We start from the raw sequence: 16,554 nt of genomic DNA, 5'->3' as shown, positions 1-16,554 counted from the left end.
CAAATGTGAGAGAAACCAGCTTTCCTTACATGTGTCGAGGTCGACCTTTCTTTTTTTAATTTCGCCTAATTATACAATTACATTATTAACTCCGCGTTACTAAAGCAGCCGGAATGCACGGTCAGTCGAGCGGTGCAAGTTTTTCCATGTTTCGCGGGCTTCATTTCAGGCATGAAAAAAAAAAAAACTTATGTGGCAAGAAAAATTTTGGATCGGTAGCTTTTCAGAATGACCTGTAATTTTAAGGCGAAAGCCTTATACGCCTCATCAAAAGCGAAATTTGACCGTCGGCGTCCCGCGGTGTCGGGCACGAGTGATGCAAAAAAGCATCACCATGTGATGACGTCAGATATCGCCAATATTTGCGACGTCCTCGTGACGTCACAAATTTTCGCGTGGTGTCACATGATGCCGTCATCACATGACATCGTAGCCTAATCAAAAGTGGCCAGATTACGGAGGCGGTGCACAACCAGGTGAGGTGCCTCCGATCCTGGAAGCAAATGTAAAACCACGCTAGCTAGGTGCGCAGTTTTCGGAGGGTGGCGGGGCAGGATGAACACATCGAATGAGAAGAAGAAGCAAAAGATGGCTTTCGCCTTCGAGTCGTCTTAAGTGAATGCATATAAGAGACCCTGCGATTCTTTCTTTCTTTTTACGTTGTTTCTCTGACTATACGATAACTAAAGTTGATATAAATAATGATATATTAAGTAACCACACAAAAACGACTAACAAGTCTGCCTCCAAGTTGAATATATATATATATATATATATATATATATATATATATATATATATATATATATATATATATATATATATATTGTGGCGACGCATTGGAGATGAGTAATGGACTCAGAGCGCGAGCGGGAAGAGCCACGTGTTTTGCCTTGACTGTCGCCATTGCGCATCGTCGCCGACTGCCGTCAAATAAACACCTAAAAAAAGATATATATACAAACTCTCACACATAGAGTCGGCGACAAAAGTTAACAGAAGAACGAAAATTCACTACCAACTGGCGCTCACTTCTGTTGTTATAGGGTAACTCTTGTTATGAAGAGTTGCGTGGATCACGAAAGCTATACGGTACACAGAATCCTTGAATTAGAGGTTACACGTGCGCCCAAGGTATCGCGCGATTTCATCTTTCTCGCAAACATCACGTCTCGTACACTTGGTGGTTGATTGCAGATGTGTATATAAACCGTAAATGACAAAGAAAAAAGAAACACGACGATAGCTGTAGAGGGGCGTTGTTGCTGCGTATTTCTGTGTTGATAAAGTTTAGACTTTGTTGCCCTTTTTTTAGCGTTGGTCAACCAACCAACCCGACTTCGTACACTTGTATGCAAGGGAGTATTTGGGTGGTGTCACAGTGTCACAGCACCCTCCTAAACTTTCACTCTACTCCAAAACAATAAGAGTTACACTCGTCTGGGGGTGCATGTGTAGTTTCCCCGCAACAATAACCGCCATCTGCCTCACTCTACGTTTTCTTCAAAAACATCGGGTCTATACATCCGCTTTCTTGACAAGAAACCTACGTCACTGATAACAGGCACGCGCCGTTCGTCACGATTATATTTATGAAAACAATAAAATAAAAGACGAAAGCTATGCTTAAGATGTTATAAACGGTTCTTACAGTAGATAGTCCTCATAAAACACCCTCGTAAAAAAAGAAAAAAAAAAAGAACGACATCGGGTTACAAGAGACGGCTGAAAACATTCTCCGAAATAAAGTCTTATCTTTAGAGCTACTAAGAAGCTGCTTAATCTGATGATGATGATAAATTTTCATGGCGCAAGGGCAACTCTGGCCAAAGAGCCAGGGTTGGCCGCTCAATCACTCTAAGATGACTTGCACTGACGTCACTGAATCCGCCATGCATGGTGCGCTGCATGGTAGGACGCAAGGTTCCCGACATCCCCTTAACGTTATCACTGAATCACTTTCAAGTTCTCTCGTTACTGATGCACAGAGGCCAATGACAGTGTGGCCGCATCGTTATCATGTTGAAGCAGATGAAGCGCATGCAATGTGTTTATGCTGCCTCTCCGTCATCAAAGCCGCCATGTTGGTGAACCAGTACGTTACGAAGCCGCGTCCATGACGTCACGTGCAAGCTATCTATTTATATGACGTATATATACGTTCCATTCGAAGTAACGCACTGGTGAGACACACGAAGCTGCTCGGAGGCACGAACACATTCAAGGTTAGAGGGGTTAGATACGCACAATCGGAGGAAGTTGTCGTCGCGCCATCGCCGGGCACGTACATTATACCGGACGGTGAGCAATAAAAGGGCGGCGCTTATCTATACAGCCCATTACGTGCAGACCTTTATCATCCGCCCGCATAATATATAGTTCATGCAAACAAGGACGCGCATATCATACGAAGGCATCCCGATTGTGAGGTCGCCACGCGTTCGTTGTGCGCATTGTATGTTCGTGCTGTGTGCATAGGCGTGCGCAGGGCTCCCCTTCAGGGGGGGGGGGGCGAAGGTTCGTCGCAGCGCCCCCCCCCCCCTTTTTTTGAAGCATTTTTTTAATTTGAGCACCACGTGGTGTAAATTGCGTCTCAATGTGGCCCAAAATGAAGATCTTCACAAAATCGTGATTTTTTTTTTCTCGTAATATTTACAAACTTCAGTGGTCTGAAAATATTTTTACCGCGAGATGTGCCTTTCGTAGAGTACGTATTGATTACTGGAATGTTCATACAGAGCGCGGTATTACAAGGGAAGAAATACGAACATCGAACATTTTGACAAAATTTGTGGAGGAGTCTATGGCAGAAGAATTGCAGTGATATAACTGAGATTTAAACATATACTACGCAGACGCTTTTGCTTAATATGTAAACAAAATTTGGCATTGAAACAAGAAACGATACTCTCAGGATTAATTTTTAACAAGCGTCACTCAGACGACATCTGAGAGATTCGGTAGGCTCCCACGTGACCAAAAAAATTTTCTCTCCGAAATATTCTAGCAATTTACTGTTCTCAATGCAAGAAATCAGCACAATTTTTTTCGATCACGCTTGGGATGGTCGCCAAAATGGCTGGGATGTTTGGCGTGGAATGACCCGACATGCAACACTGAAAATTTTCGGGGCCCCCTGGCAACATCGCCGCGCTGAAGATTTCGCTCTAGTAACTTTTGCAGGAAACTCTGCGCCGTCGCTCATGCAACGCAGTGGGCATCAAACAGCAGCAGGCAACGAGTTCAAGTGCGCCCGTACCACGAATACGCGGCCCCATTCACCCCTCACGCCACACAACCTCGAATGGTGGCCAAGTGAGACGAACAAACGGGCGTCGCGCCGTCTCGAATTAAACAGGAAAGGCGGCGGCGGCTACGTCTGCGGCATGGCGAAAGTAAACGGCCGCCCGGCGGCCCGCTCGCGCAATAAACACACACAAAAGAAAAAAAAAACACATGCACAAAGATCGTAGAAGCCCGGAGCAGGGAAGGATCCTTCCGCGGAATTAGCGCCACAGGTGTCCCGGCACAGAACACGAGACGCACACGAGCCAAGAACATAATACGCGCAGCGGGTGCCTTGACAGGACCGGTGATTTACGCAGTTGCGTGCAGCGCGGCTCGAAGCGGAGGCCACCGCACGCTCGCGCCATTCATAAATACCGTATCACTCCGCCCCTATTCAAACGAAGGAACATCGAAACTCACCTCGCGAAATTCCTTCTTTTTGAAGCGCTTCGCCAACAAACTGAAACTACTCTTTCTGAAAATAGTGTCTGCTAACGCGGACTAACACGACAATGTCAAGCAATCTTTCACCATGCGCGCCCGACCTACATTTCGCCGCGGAGGAGACTGAATTCCTCCGCCGCCGGCTCGGCGGCGCAGTTTTGAGACACCCCGCGCACGCAACGAACGCCGCAAGCTGCACACACGTGCCGTCCCTCCCCTCCAATCTCCGTTAAATAGAAAGGTGCAATACCACAAGTGGTGACCGCTAGCGCGCAAGCTAAGCCTAAAAACGACAGAAACGAAAAACGGCCGCTGTAGTGTCTACGTTCCGGAGCGCGCACTAGCGCGGCCGCTGCTCCCGCGTTGCACGCAACAGTCTCGCCGCCGTGTGTACACTGCGAGCCGGCGGCTGCGGCGGCTGTCGGGCAGCAAGCGGCTCTCACTCGCGCTAGCGAGCGACGGCAGACCATCGCGGAGTCGCGCTAGCTGCAGTGCTGTCGTAAAATGTAACAACGCCAAGTAGAAGCGAAAGAAAAAAAAGCGCGCAGTTTGCAAGCGTGCAATAACACAGCCCGCTCGCTTAGCGGAACGACCCGATAACGTGAGATCGGACGCCGGTGCACTCGCTCGTTGAAGACCCCTGCATCCCTCGCCCGTTCCTCCTCGCCCGTGGACCGAAAAAGCATGCAGCGAGACTCCACGGACGACGAAAGCGACGAGTCACCGACGCGACCGCTGTCGATCGTCGTGGAAGACGAAGAAGAAGAAGACGACGACGACATGACGTAAGGAGACTCCTTCTTGTTTACTTCCGCTTGCTACTTCGGGCATATCTGTATCGTATATATGCCCGCTGCTGTTTATGGAAGACCACGTGACAGCACAGCGAGCGTACGTGTTTATCGATTGTGCGTCCATCCAATCAGGAAAAGCAAGCCCGATAAAAAAACAACGCGCGAGTATGTACTACAGCCCGTAAGCGAAACTTGCGCAAGGTATCACCCCGTTGCATTGTAGGCTCTGCAGAGAAAGGGAACGCGTGATAAGACTCCGTAGAGGTGTGCGGCGGTGACCATGCTTCGGGAATAGGCTGACGTCACGGCAGTTTAATGCAATTTCCCTGTTGACTATATACGAAGCGTGTAGCTATTACATGCATCCTGCTCAAACTCGGTATGGAAATATGATACGGTCTAAGCTCGGTCGTCGTGGGTTATCAACGTGGAGTCAAGCAATAGCTGAAGTACCGCCAAGCTATAAAGTTTATACATCCCCCTCAAAGTTCGAAGTAGTGGCAGCGATATCCCGCGCAACTCTGAAGAGCCGCTATCCGCAACTCCTTATTTATGCTTCATAATTTCAGTTTTGTGTATTCGCAGCTTTTTAAAATATCGGGCTTGGAGGTCTACATTTTACGCAACCTTAATTCTAAATCTTTGTTCAACCTTACCGCAGGGGTTGTGCGAATGTAACGTGACAGCTCACGCAGGCTGGTCTGCATATCACACCACATCTAAAGCTCTATGAACACATGCGTCGTAAACCTTGCGCGTTTGATGGAAACATCCCGCGCGCATTAATATTGATTTGGACATTGGTCACACAGCGGTGTTACGTATACGCATGCTTGTACACTGGCGTTCGCGCCCTTGCTGCGTGGTTCCCCATTAATGGCATATACGATGTGCCGCGTGCATGTACCTGGTTCGCGACGGAACACGTCAGACACATCCAAACGAACCGAGGAGATACATGCATTACACGTACAGCAAAACCTCACGACAGCGAAGTCGCGTCTGACACAAATACCTTCGTCATATCCGAAAATTCGTTATAAACTAATGTACATTCGCGAATGTACGAACGGCAACGCAACCACTCGTTTACTTCGTTATAACCGAAAATTCGTTATATAGAGGTTCCACCGAACGTCCCTGTGAACATCTGTTCCAGTGCGCGTGGTGGCAGCTTCGAAGAACTCGGATGACCGCGTGTGCGTGAACCTCCCGAAAAAATTAAGCCAGCTTCGAACTAGTGGTGCTAAGCCTGAAGGAAGTGCGGAGCTGGGCGGCTTGTTTGTTTGTCCTCAAGGCACAAACCCACTCAAGGAGATTGGCCAAGACTGCGTACCGTAACACTTCGACGATGACTTCAAGAGTGCTCCCTTCATTTGTCTCTTTCTCTCGGTTCTTTCCATCTCTTTATTGACTCTCTTTATTTCTAGTTCTGTATTTCTCTATTTCTTTCTCTTTCTCGCTCTTTCTAGCTTTCTCTTTCTTCCCTTTCTTTCTCTCTCTCTGTACTCGTTCTCTCGCCCATCAGAGCTATCGCATTTCCCGCCGAACAAATCGGCGCACGTCTTCTGGGAGCGAACCAAAGATGGAGGGGACGAAGATGGCGGCTGCCAGTTCATGATGATGATAGTTGTCTGCTCGCTCTGCACGGACTCGTTAACGGTAGGCTTAAATAGCTCCATGCACTGTTTTAAAAAAAAAAGTACACTGACTGAGAAGGAGATGGCTTTCGATAGAGTTGACATGCCGGACACTAATGACATTCGCGTTGTCAGACGCTCGGTTAAAAGACGTGCGCTCAGTACGTTAAGCATTACCTCAGTGACATTGCCATTGCATTCGGCACAAATGTCGAGTGGAAACTCGGGTGAAATGAGTGTCGCATGTCGGAGTCGGTGCTGGGGTTACTGAAGTAGTAATGCTGTCCTGCACATGCTGGAATTTCGTCACCTTATTATCGTAAGCAAATTGGCGTACATAGTGTGGTGCATATGGCACCCTTAATCGTTAATGATTTGTTCAAAACACACATCTAGCATTCGCAGTGTCAGGGAGAGCTTACCGCTGTCCCATGGTAGAGTACACATAATACTCTAAACCGCCAAATATATTTTCTAGAGACATGTCATCTTGAGTCAAGGATCAGGGACGGCATTCTGCTCCCCTGTACTATAAAGTACAAAGTACTCTTAAATCGCTAACCACTTTTTCTAAACGCAAACTGGCTCGTTTCATATGAGCGTCCCATACGTGCGTTCGCAGGTATGGTACATCGGGGATGGCTTAGCGCTCTGAATTGTCCAACCTTTTTTTTTTTTTTTTCTGAACACACGGCAAAAAATTTACCGAAGATTACGCCACTGCCTAATGCGAATTCTGAGCGCAGCTTCGTGTTGGGGCAAGGTAAACTGTGTTTGAAGTTCTGGCTTTACGCAAGGTATCCACTACGCCTTAAATCATAATTTTTGTGAATTAGGACAGAACCCACTGCGCCCTTATTCGTCTTTCTGCGGATAAGAGAGGTACCCGCTACGCATCTGTAATGTATTATGCGCACTTTGTTGATGCTTCATGTGGCTGATGACGATGAATAATTATGGCTGAGCACTTTGCAGTGGGTGGGAAGCATTAAACCACACACTCGTTGAGCAATTAGCATTGTGTGATGACTGGTTGTTATTTTACTCCTCTGCCACGCTGCATTACATAGGTTAACGCGATTCCTTGCCCAACATGGCGCCTGTATAGGGTATTTTTGCAAATCGGTTTCAACCACCAGCGTGGCTCTGTGATACAATACCCGACCGCCACTCAGAGGGCCCGGGTTCGAATCCCATTTGATCCTGGGTATTTTTTTTTCTCATTTTATTTTTTCATGTCTATTGGTTGTGCCACCGACGGCGACGCCGCTCATCGCGGGAACGGGCGGCGCCTAAGAGCTGCGCTCTAAAAAACTTGGAAGCACGACCCTTAGTCCTTGACGTAGGCGTCAGGTATAGCTGCACTCGCACGCCGACGTTCGTGAGTGCCGATGTATACTATATAAAACCTCGGGCTAACTTTGCGTTCGGTTCTCACAGGAGACGTAGAAAGGAAGCGCGTGGTTTATAGACCTGCTCTGCCAGGTGCAGCAGCGAACCCTGCAGCTAACTCAACATTTCAATGAACTCAGTGGATTAATTCTCGTTAATTATCCTGGCAGCTAACTGGCTCTCATTTTAAGCAAAGTTACGCTCCGGTATCATACGCGTCCGATACAACTGTTAACTCGAACCAGAACTGTCGATTTCTATTTTTTAGAAGACTTTCTATTTTTAGAAGGAATAAAAATATCACTCGGTGCTCGAATCGCTAATAAATTGTTCTAACATCGCCACCACTCGGTTAACAGTCTGTCAGGGACAAGGTTTGAGACTGGGTTTATAGTTGGTAATCCACATTGTAGGATATAAAATGCACAACTATAGACAAACGCAAACGGTAAACGCAAACGTGTTGTTGTTCTGTCGTCTTTGTCGATAGAGTAGTCGCGCATTTTCTATCCTTCGATATCATGAACCGGTCATCTTTAACAGCAACAAGCTTTACTGGTAATTCACGTTGAACTCAACAGCGCACCAGCAGACGACGGACAAAAAAGGTGGGGACGTGCGCACGTGTTTAAGTATATTGATATACAGTTGTTTTTTTCTTAGATAAAATTTTTTTTATAAATATGCTATGACAGTCAGGCACCTGTCGTCTTCGCACGCGAGTTCTACGTCGAGGCAGAAAGACTTTGCGACACCTAAAGTTACTCTTAAATGAGTAATTAGCTAAAACTCGCTATTCATTAACTTGAGGGCAGTTTCCTATACGATAAAGAGTTAGGACGTGACAATTTATAGCATGCCCCTTTTTTTTAGAGACACCCCCCCCCCCCCCAAAAAAAAAACAAAGAAACACGCAACTTCACATATTAATCATCGAAATTGTAGGTCCCGATTCGGGCAATATCGAAACTGAGCGCGCAGGAAATGCCGCCGCTTTTTTACGTCAGACCGGAAGGCGCGGCGACACTACAGCGCACTGATCGCTAGTCACCTGTGCGAGCGAGTTACGCGGGTACTTTCGCATTTCGCTCCCATCGGCCGCCGCAGACGGGAATCGAACTCGCGCCCCTCGAGCTTATAGAAGTCCGTTTCACTCCGACTGGATCGCTGTGCACAGAGAAAAAGAGTCTAGCGATGTTTCCTTTGTGCTCAGCGGGAGACAAAATATTTATTAAAACTCACGCCCTTATGGCTTCGCCTAAGACGACTCGAAGGCGAAAACCGTCCTCTTTTTCTTCTCATTCGATCCTATCGATCCTCTCAAGCCCCATTCCGAAGGCTTTCTCTACCTAACGTAGTTTTGCACTGCCTTCGTGATCGGAGGCATTACAAGCTTCCTGAACCTCACCTAGTTTTGCACAGCCTCCGTGATCGGCCCACATTTGACCAAGCGACGATGTCATGTATGACCTCACCACGTGACGTCACATTATGAGGTCAACACGTAGCGCGATGACGTCATAGTGACGTCATGCTGACGCCATAAATTCTGGCGATCTGTGACGTCATGATGACGCCATATTGTGACGTCATAACGTGATGATGATGGTGGTGATTTATTGCATCGCTCGTGTTGATGCCGCCGATGCGGGACGCCGACGGTAAATATTCGCGTTTGATGAGGCATCTAAGGCTTTCGCCTTAATGAGCAATCCGAATGACAGCTCGAAGCCGTTGTTGGCAGGCCTGTGTAGTTTACGTTTCCGGTTCATCTTTGCTATGGCGTAGAACAAACGTATCTAATCGGGGAAAGGGAAACGGGACTAAATATAGCTCACTGCGTAAGCTCCGCAACGCGAAGCTGACGATATATCGTGTTGTTGTAACCTCATAACCTGCGGGGCTGGATCGAGTCCACGAACGAACCGTCGCCGCCGCCTCGGGCAGTTGTCAAGGTCCCGTCCCGTATGTGTCAGAAGGTGCGCGATTGCGCTGTTTACAACTTTCGAGGAGCAGATGTATGATATCGGTCGCTGCAGGCTGTATACAGTTTTCTCTGCCAAAATCCAAGAGGGTGATCTCACGCATCACCCGAACAGTTGGCGTGGGTACCGGCGTCGTCATTCCATATACTTTCAACGACTACTACGTTAGGCGGATTAAGAGAAATGGATTATCGCGTCATATGGCTCCAGCATCAATCCTGGTAGTTAAGCAAGGCTTCGGAGAGGGCCATTTTGTTGGCACCCCAGGAGTAATAATAGTAATACCTGGAGTTTAACAGCCAAAAACACGACATGATTACAAGGCACGCCGCAGTGAAGGGATCCGGAAATTTCAACTATCTAGTGTTCTTTAACGTGCACCGGCATCGCACAGTATACACGGGCCCCTAGCATCCCGCCTCCATCGAAAATGCGACCGCCGCGGCCGGTGTCGAACCCGCGGCCTTCGGGTCAGCAGCCCAGCACCGCAACCACTGAACCATCAAGGCGGAGAAGCCCACCTCATTAAGTTATCGCTGTGATCCGGCCGCGTTCCTTCCGAGTCTCCGGCTAGGCTTCACTTGGCTTTCTACATGGAACGAACATTGACTTTTATGGTGGAAACTAAACAATTTAAACGCCATCATAAATAATTCCTTCTTCCCACTAATTTCACAGTGTATCCACGGACGCTTTAATTCAACACTGCTCGTATACAATATTCAAACAGAATTGTCCGATTCCATCAACGTTCTTTTTTTTTTTTTACTGCATAATGCATATAGAACTTCTTGAATGTGTAGGTAGGTAGAAATAAGCACGTGTTATGATGAATCTATAGATCATTCTGGATATATGTGTATAAAGAAACATGCGTGTGATCAAATGTAAAATCAAGCAAATACTTTGTGCCTGATGAAATGCACATCATGCAAACTGATGCAGGCTGTGCTGTTAGCTATCAGGGGGTCAAGACCTCGTCAGGCTATAATTTTTAGCCTCTGGTCTTTGCCTCCCGCAGGGAAATTTCGTATTCTTGCTGAAAAATAATGTTCGATGCTCTAGTGATGTGCAATTGAATGGTGTGCAGTTATTTTTATTTTTTTAGAGGGCTAGGCTCATGAAACAGGCTCTTTGAACATTAACTACATAGTTGTCGCGTTTCTACTGGCTTTCGGTCGATATGCATCTCAATTATCCTGCACAGCTTTTTCACGAGGGTAACACGGCTGCCATGAAGAACACGCTCGTCGTGCATTGAAATTCTGTCGCGCTTCCACAGCCTCGCTATCGGGACGCAATTAAATACCGCGCGCCGTATTCCATGCAAGGGCAACGCGGCTGGCTGGGAACAGGTTCGTCAAGCCTTGAAATTCCGTCGCGTTTATCTTGTATTCCTGTCAAAGTGCGATCACGTATACCGCGCACTGTTTTTAGCAAGGTTGACGTGGCTGGAATTGCACTCTAAGAAAAATAAAAAAGAGTATGTGTGACTCCTTTCGGAGAGTACTGACTTGCCACGTGTATGACTCTCTTTAAAAAGACACGTCAACTCTCTTTGGAGATCATTGTACTCTCTTCTGAGAGTCGTGTGATCCACAAGAGAGTCAACGTACCTCTTTTACTCTCTTTGGAGATCACTGTACTCTCTTCTGAGAGTCGTGTGACCCACAATAGAGTCAACGTGCCTCTTTAAAGAGGCCAAACGGAATGATCACCAAGGGTTCGGAAAAAAGAAGCCTATATAGGACGGCAGCGAGTTAGCTGGAGCGATGAAATTAAGGAGTTAATTCGCAGTGCTGCAGTGAAATCAGCTCGCGCAACTTAGGGTAAAATGGAGATTAGTGGGAGGGGAATTGTTCCTGCAGTCGGCATAAGAAAACCGGCTGAGAATGATTAGTATGCTTTTTCTTGCACAATGCTGCCAGTAGAGAGCAGGCTCAGTGAGCATTGAAACTGTGTTGAGTTTCCAGTGTCTTAGTAAAGTAAGTAGCAAAGTAAGTAGTAAGTAGCAAGTAAGCAGTAGTAAGGAAGTAGTAAAGTAGCAAAGTAAGTAGCAAGTAACCAGTAGTAAGTAAGTAGCAAAGTAAGCAGTAGTAAGTAAGTAGTAAAGTAAGTAGCGAAGTAAATAGTAATGAGATGCATGTCAACACACATTACTGTCGACAGTCGAGGTGCCCATAATAAATATCACGCACTGTTATTATAACTACTTTTTTTTTTCTTGCAATGACAAATGGGCTATGGTGATGAACAGCATGCTCACCGAGTTCCGTTGGAAATCGCTGGGGACGTCATGACTGGATCGGCCCGGTTTGCTTACGATGAATATCTCCGGCGGTCTTCTCGCGAAGTGAGCAAAAAAAGAACACTGCGTGGTCTCCGCCAGTAATGGAACACCGCGCACGCCGTCCGTACAGGTTGAAACGATATCGAACACTTTGTCGTTCTTTGGACGCACGTCACCGCACCGAAGAAGCGGCGGCGTTATTTTCGACGCGAGGTCTTCAACCACGAAAGCCACGGGAGCCGCACGTCCTCACCAGCTGTGTGTGTATCGCAGGCGCGCGGTAGGTGTCGATCGCTTCGGCTCGGTCACGAAGCGATACACTTTGTGGACGTCTGCGGAGAGGATGGGTGTCAACGATGGAGTACGGTACAACACCCGCGTAAGACACCCGCTGGCAGAGTGAGTGCTTGAGCACGGCGACGATGCTTTGCCGAGCAGCACAAGAAAGGGTCCCCGGGAGTAAGGGTGGTTTGGTGATAGAAGTGGTGCTGTTAGGTGAGCGGTGATGCGGAGGAGAAGGAGATCGTGGTTTTCGGTGCTGAGCAAGGAAATCAAGGCAGGTGCAAGACGATGCGACACCGTGCAGCAGTGGAGCCGAGAAAGTGTGGGAGAGAAGAGAGTATCGCACGCGTGTGCAAGAGGGAGAGGGTACGCGCGCAAGCCTCTCCTAACGCTCTCAACGCGTGCGCGAGGCAAGGCGAGCGAGCAAGGCAGGTAGACTCTCGACAGAGAGCTAGCAGGTAAGAGTGCAAGCTGCGGTGAACGACAAGACAAAAATCCCGCTTGACCGACTTCGGGAACGAGAAAGTCTACTAGGAGAAAGAGCCTAGGGGAGGGAGGGAGGCGAGAAGGCAAAGGAGTCCACGATCCAACCACTGTCACCCCTCCCTCTCCGCCATTTCCTTCTTACCCGCTCGTTCTCAGCGGTCGGACGGTTTTTTACCGTTTTTCTTGCTTATTACGTGTTTTTTCCTTGTTCCTTCCTTACGTGACGGCCAGGGAAAGTGGGTTTCAACTGTCCCCCCGCGGAGAGAGAGGGGCCAGCCGACGCAAGAATTCGTGCTCTCGCACAAAATACGTGCAAAGGAAGGAAGCGATCATAAACAGAACGTAAGGCGTACGCTAACTACGCCTCTCCCCCCCCCCCCTTCCCCTCCCCCTTCCTAACTTATACAAGGCTGTCTACTCAAACGAGACGGCAATGCGCGCGGCACGGCAGGTCGAACGACTTTTTCTTTCTCGCGCAACCACAATCACTGCACGACACAATACATAAGCGAACGCCCCCCCCCCCCCCTCTAACTTTCCCGGAGGGAGGGGGGGGGCGCCAGAGGCAGACCTAGGAAGAAGGAAGGAGCAAACAGTAACCTCTCCGTCCAGATGAAAGTAAAGAAAAAGAAGGAAGAGTGAACGTAGAGGAGCGAACCCGTTATGCCGACGAGACGGCTAGAAACGCTTGATGGCGCCACCGTCGCCGCCTTCACCGCCCCCTCGTTGTGTAGAGCGCGGTCGTTAGTATAAACGACCGGCGGCGTGCCGTTGCGTAAGCGGCGCTGATTGTTGTAGCGCAAGCTCTGATTGTTTGTCGAGATATATATATAAGCGCCGCGAGTAGCCGAGTGAGAGAGGTCGAGAACCCGTTTGACACCCGCCGTTGTTGTGGGAACGAGTTTTTCGCGGCGCGACGCTAAGGAGCGTTTGTGGGGCGAGCGCCTCCGCTAGGGGAATTCTGTGTCGCGCCTGAGAACTCATTTATATAGAGGTGGGGGGGGGGGGGCTATAAAAGAACGGGCGATGAGGTTTTTGGGGGTGCTGATCACATTCGTCCGTACTGTATAGACAGTGGAGGAAGTAGTCCCCTTATACACCCTTGCTATCCTCACCTTTGTCACATACTTTTCATTCTGCGCCATTCCGAATGATGACTCCCGTTCAGGTGTCAGCAGTCTGCGTCGATCAGTTGCGCAGTGTGATCAGGCGTCAATTCTAGCGTTCCATTCCGTCCTTTTCATTTTTTATTATTTTCTTCATTTTTATTTCATTACTTGTGTTTGTCTCGTAATAGGATAGAGATAACAGTCTCTGGTAGATAAATTGAGTAGATTATTTGACTCTATTCCCCTCACTCTCCTCTTGAGTGATTCAAAAATCTGTAACCAGTCGAAATATCAGCTTCGATTAGCGGAGGCTATCTCGGTTACGGTGAAACACCGAACGTGTTGTCCACGTTCGCAGGAAAGTGTGGGCAACTCCTCCTTACAAGAAATGTCGGCACATTGATGGAGTGCACGAAAGATCAGTTGCCAGCACTCCACTTTTGTTCTGAAGTGTACAGAGTCCCGCCGGTTATCCGGAACCCAGTTCTTGCGCTGATCCCACGCGCCATCACTCCCTTAGGGGAGTACGACGACTCTCGAAAACGAAACTATAGACATGAGAGAGGCAGTTTCACGAGCAAAAAGGAGTTGCCAGCGCCCCCCTTTAATTTAAGACGCAAAGTGTCCGGAGTATAGGCGAACCGCCTACATTATGCGCTAACCTCACTCCACCAGTCTATAGGGGAGTAAGATGTGCCTAAAGGTAGCGCGACAAGAAGTTACACCACCAAAGGATTCGTTTTACTCCACATAAAGCGTAGAATCCTGCTGACCATATGTGCATGGTGCCTAAAGTCACAGGCGTACTCACAGGGGGGCCTTAGCACTGCGTTTTGATCCTATGCGCCTCAGAAGGAAGTGGTCGAGAAGAGGGGTGGTGGGGGGCTGCGGTGAGACTTAGACCCCCTCCCCCCCAAAAAGGATAACTTTGCGCACGCCTCAAACTCGACAAGCACACCTTACCGCGCTATAAAAGCACAATTTCATGATTGCGCTGAAAAATACCGGAGTGATCCTGCACGCAATGAGAGCGCAAGTGCGTGCTGATAGTAAAGAAAAACAGTGCATTTAAATTGGTGCAATAGCGCGCAGTGTATGCACACGTGTTCCCCGAGCCTTTGGGTATCGTTTACACATCGTTACATAATTTTATTGATACTTCGATGTTAACAAAGGTTTGCAAACGATGGACGTATGAAACGTGAAACACAACGCGAGACAAAAAGAGTTCCGAGCAGTTTGCGACTCTTCCTATGCCTCACGTTGCTGTACAAAGCCGCATGACAGAAGGTTGACAAGTGGAGTGTTGTAATTAGGCGCACCAATTTGATTAGCCAGCTTTCGAAAGACCGTTATCGCGAGAGCCAACAGCACGGCTGTGCGCGCGATAGCCGCGCAGCGCGCAATGCCCTGGAACACGCTGCACGTAACTAAAATGCAGTGTGCTGCTGCTGCTGCTGTCGGTATGTGTTATCGGAGACAGTGACTGAAGCATGCCATCACAACTGTTGAACAAACAGCTGTCTCCGGACATCAGCAGAAGTCAGCCTGATTTCACGTCGTTCCTATATCCAGTTCATACATTCGTTTGTTGCAATGTATGACCCCCGTTAATGCGATTTTTGTTTAATTCGACTCCTCGCTTCGTTGGAAACGCACTGGAAACAGTGATGCTACCGAGGACTTCTGATTTGGAGCAGTTTTTGGAGCAGCAAAATTTCCGTTTTAGAGCACTTTGGAGCAGCAAAAATTTTCATCTTGGAGCACTTTGGAGCAGATAATTTTGCATCTGGGAGCACTCTGGAGTAGCAAATTTTACATCCTGGAGTGCACTACAGAAGCATATTGCATTAACATTCAAGCACCAGAATATTATTATGGGGCTCTTATGAAGGCTAGAAATATTTCGATTCATTGCAAATCTCATGGAAAAACCATCTCAGGAGAACTCCATACTTCACTCGCTAATGAAAAAATAAGGGCTCATGCAGTGGAGTGTTCTGGATTAACCTCTCCGGCGATTATTTTTGACACTAGCAAATAAACAGAATACCGAATCAATAAAATTGCACTTTATGAAATAACACTCTAAATACATCCATGTGGTTATCAGCAGACGTGGTAGACAAACGCCGTGACGTATAGCAGTGCCTCAATGCCAAATAGCCACACTGTCCCTAATGCACTCCCCTAACACAACTCCAAGGCGAAAGACAGGTTCTTTTTCTTCTCGATAGATGTGTTGATCCTCCCCCTCCCTCTATGCAAGATTCCTGCACCTCATCTGGTTTTGCACTGCCTCTATGACCGGCGCACCGATCCCGGAAGCAGTGCAAAGCGACGATATCATCTGACGACGTCATCACATGGTATCACGATATATGACGTCATGATGACGTCACAGGTTTTGACTATCTATGACGTGATGATGACGCCACCACATGATGATTATTTTTCGCATCAATCGATTGACGCCGCCGACGGTCAATTTTCGTGTTTGATAAAGCATCTAAGGCTATTGCATTAATATTGCGTATTGAACGTTAACAGCCTGGCCGTTAACAACCTGGCCTTACATACCAAACTGTCCTCCACCATGTCACCTCTGTGCCATGCGCACAACAGCTTCGCTTATCGTTCACTTCACAGAGTGAAATGGCTCCTCATTTTTTAATTTTTATTGTGATAGCAATTATATGGACACTCTCCGCGGATTTTTGCCGTCGCCATTGCCGTAATTTTCTGTATAAAGTCCTAATTAATAACATCACCACGCGCATTCTAGCCGCGGGTAAAAGCTCGCGAGCGCTGGCGACGAACGCGGCTGAAACGGAGATTAAACTA

General features: G+C 47.9%; 1 protein-coding gene across 1 annotated transcript in view; it reads left to right on the top strand.

The window, feature by feature from the left end:
* The first annotated feature begins 4,387 nt into the window (after nucleotides 1-4,387).
* LOC119405142 (cell cycle control protein 50A-like) overlaps nucleotides 4,388-16,554 on the top strand; it is an 80,447-nt gene continuing 68,280 nt past the window's right edge. Inside the window, exon 1 of the mRNA XM_037671942.2 lies at nucleotides 4,388-4,517. Within this exon, the coding sequence (XP_037527870.1) occupies nucleotides 4,417-4,517 (101 nt within the window). The 5' untranslated portion in view covers nucleotides 4,388-4,416. The remainder of the gene's footprint in view (nucleotides 4,518-16,554) is intronic.

The sequence above is a fragment of the Rhipicephalus sanguineus genome, chromosome 9 (assembly GCF_013339695.2).
Source record: "Rhipicephalus sanguineus isolate Rsan-2018 chromosome 9, BIME_Rsan_1.4, whole genome shotgun sequence".
In the NCBI taxonomy this organism is placed as follows: domain Eukaryota; kingdom Metazoa; phylum Arthropoda; class Arachnida; order Ixodida; family Ixodidae; genus Rhipicephalus; species Rhipicephalus sanguineus.
This window is presented reverse-complemented; position numbering and strand designations above follow the sequence as displayed.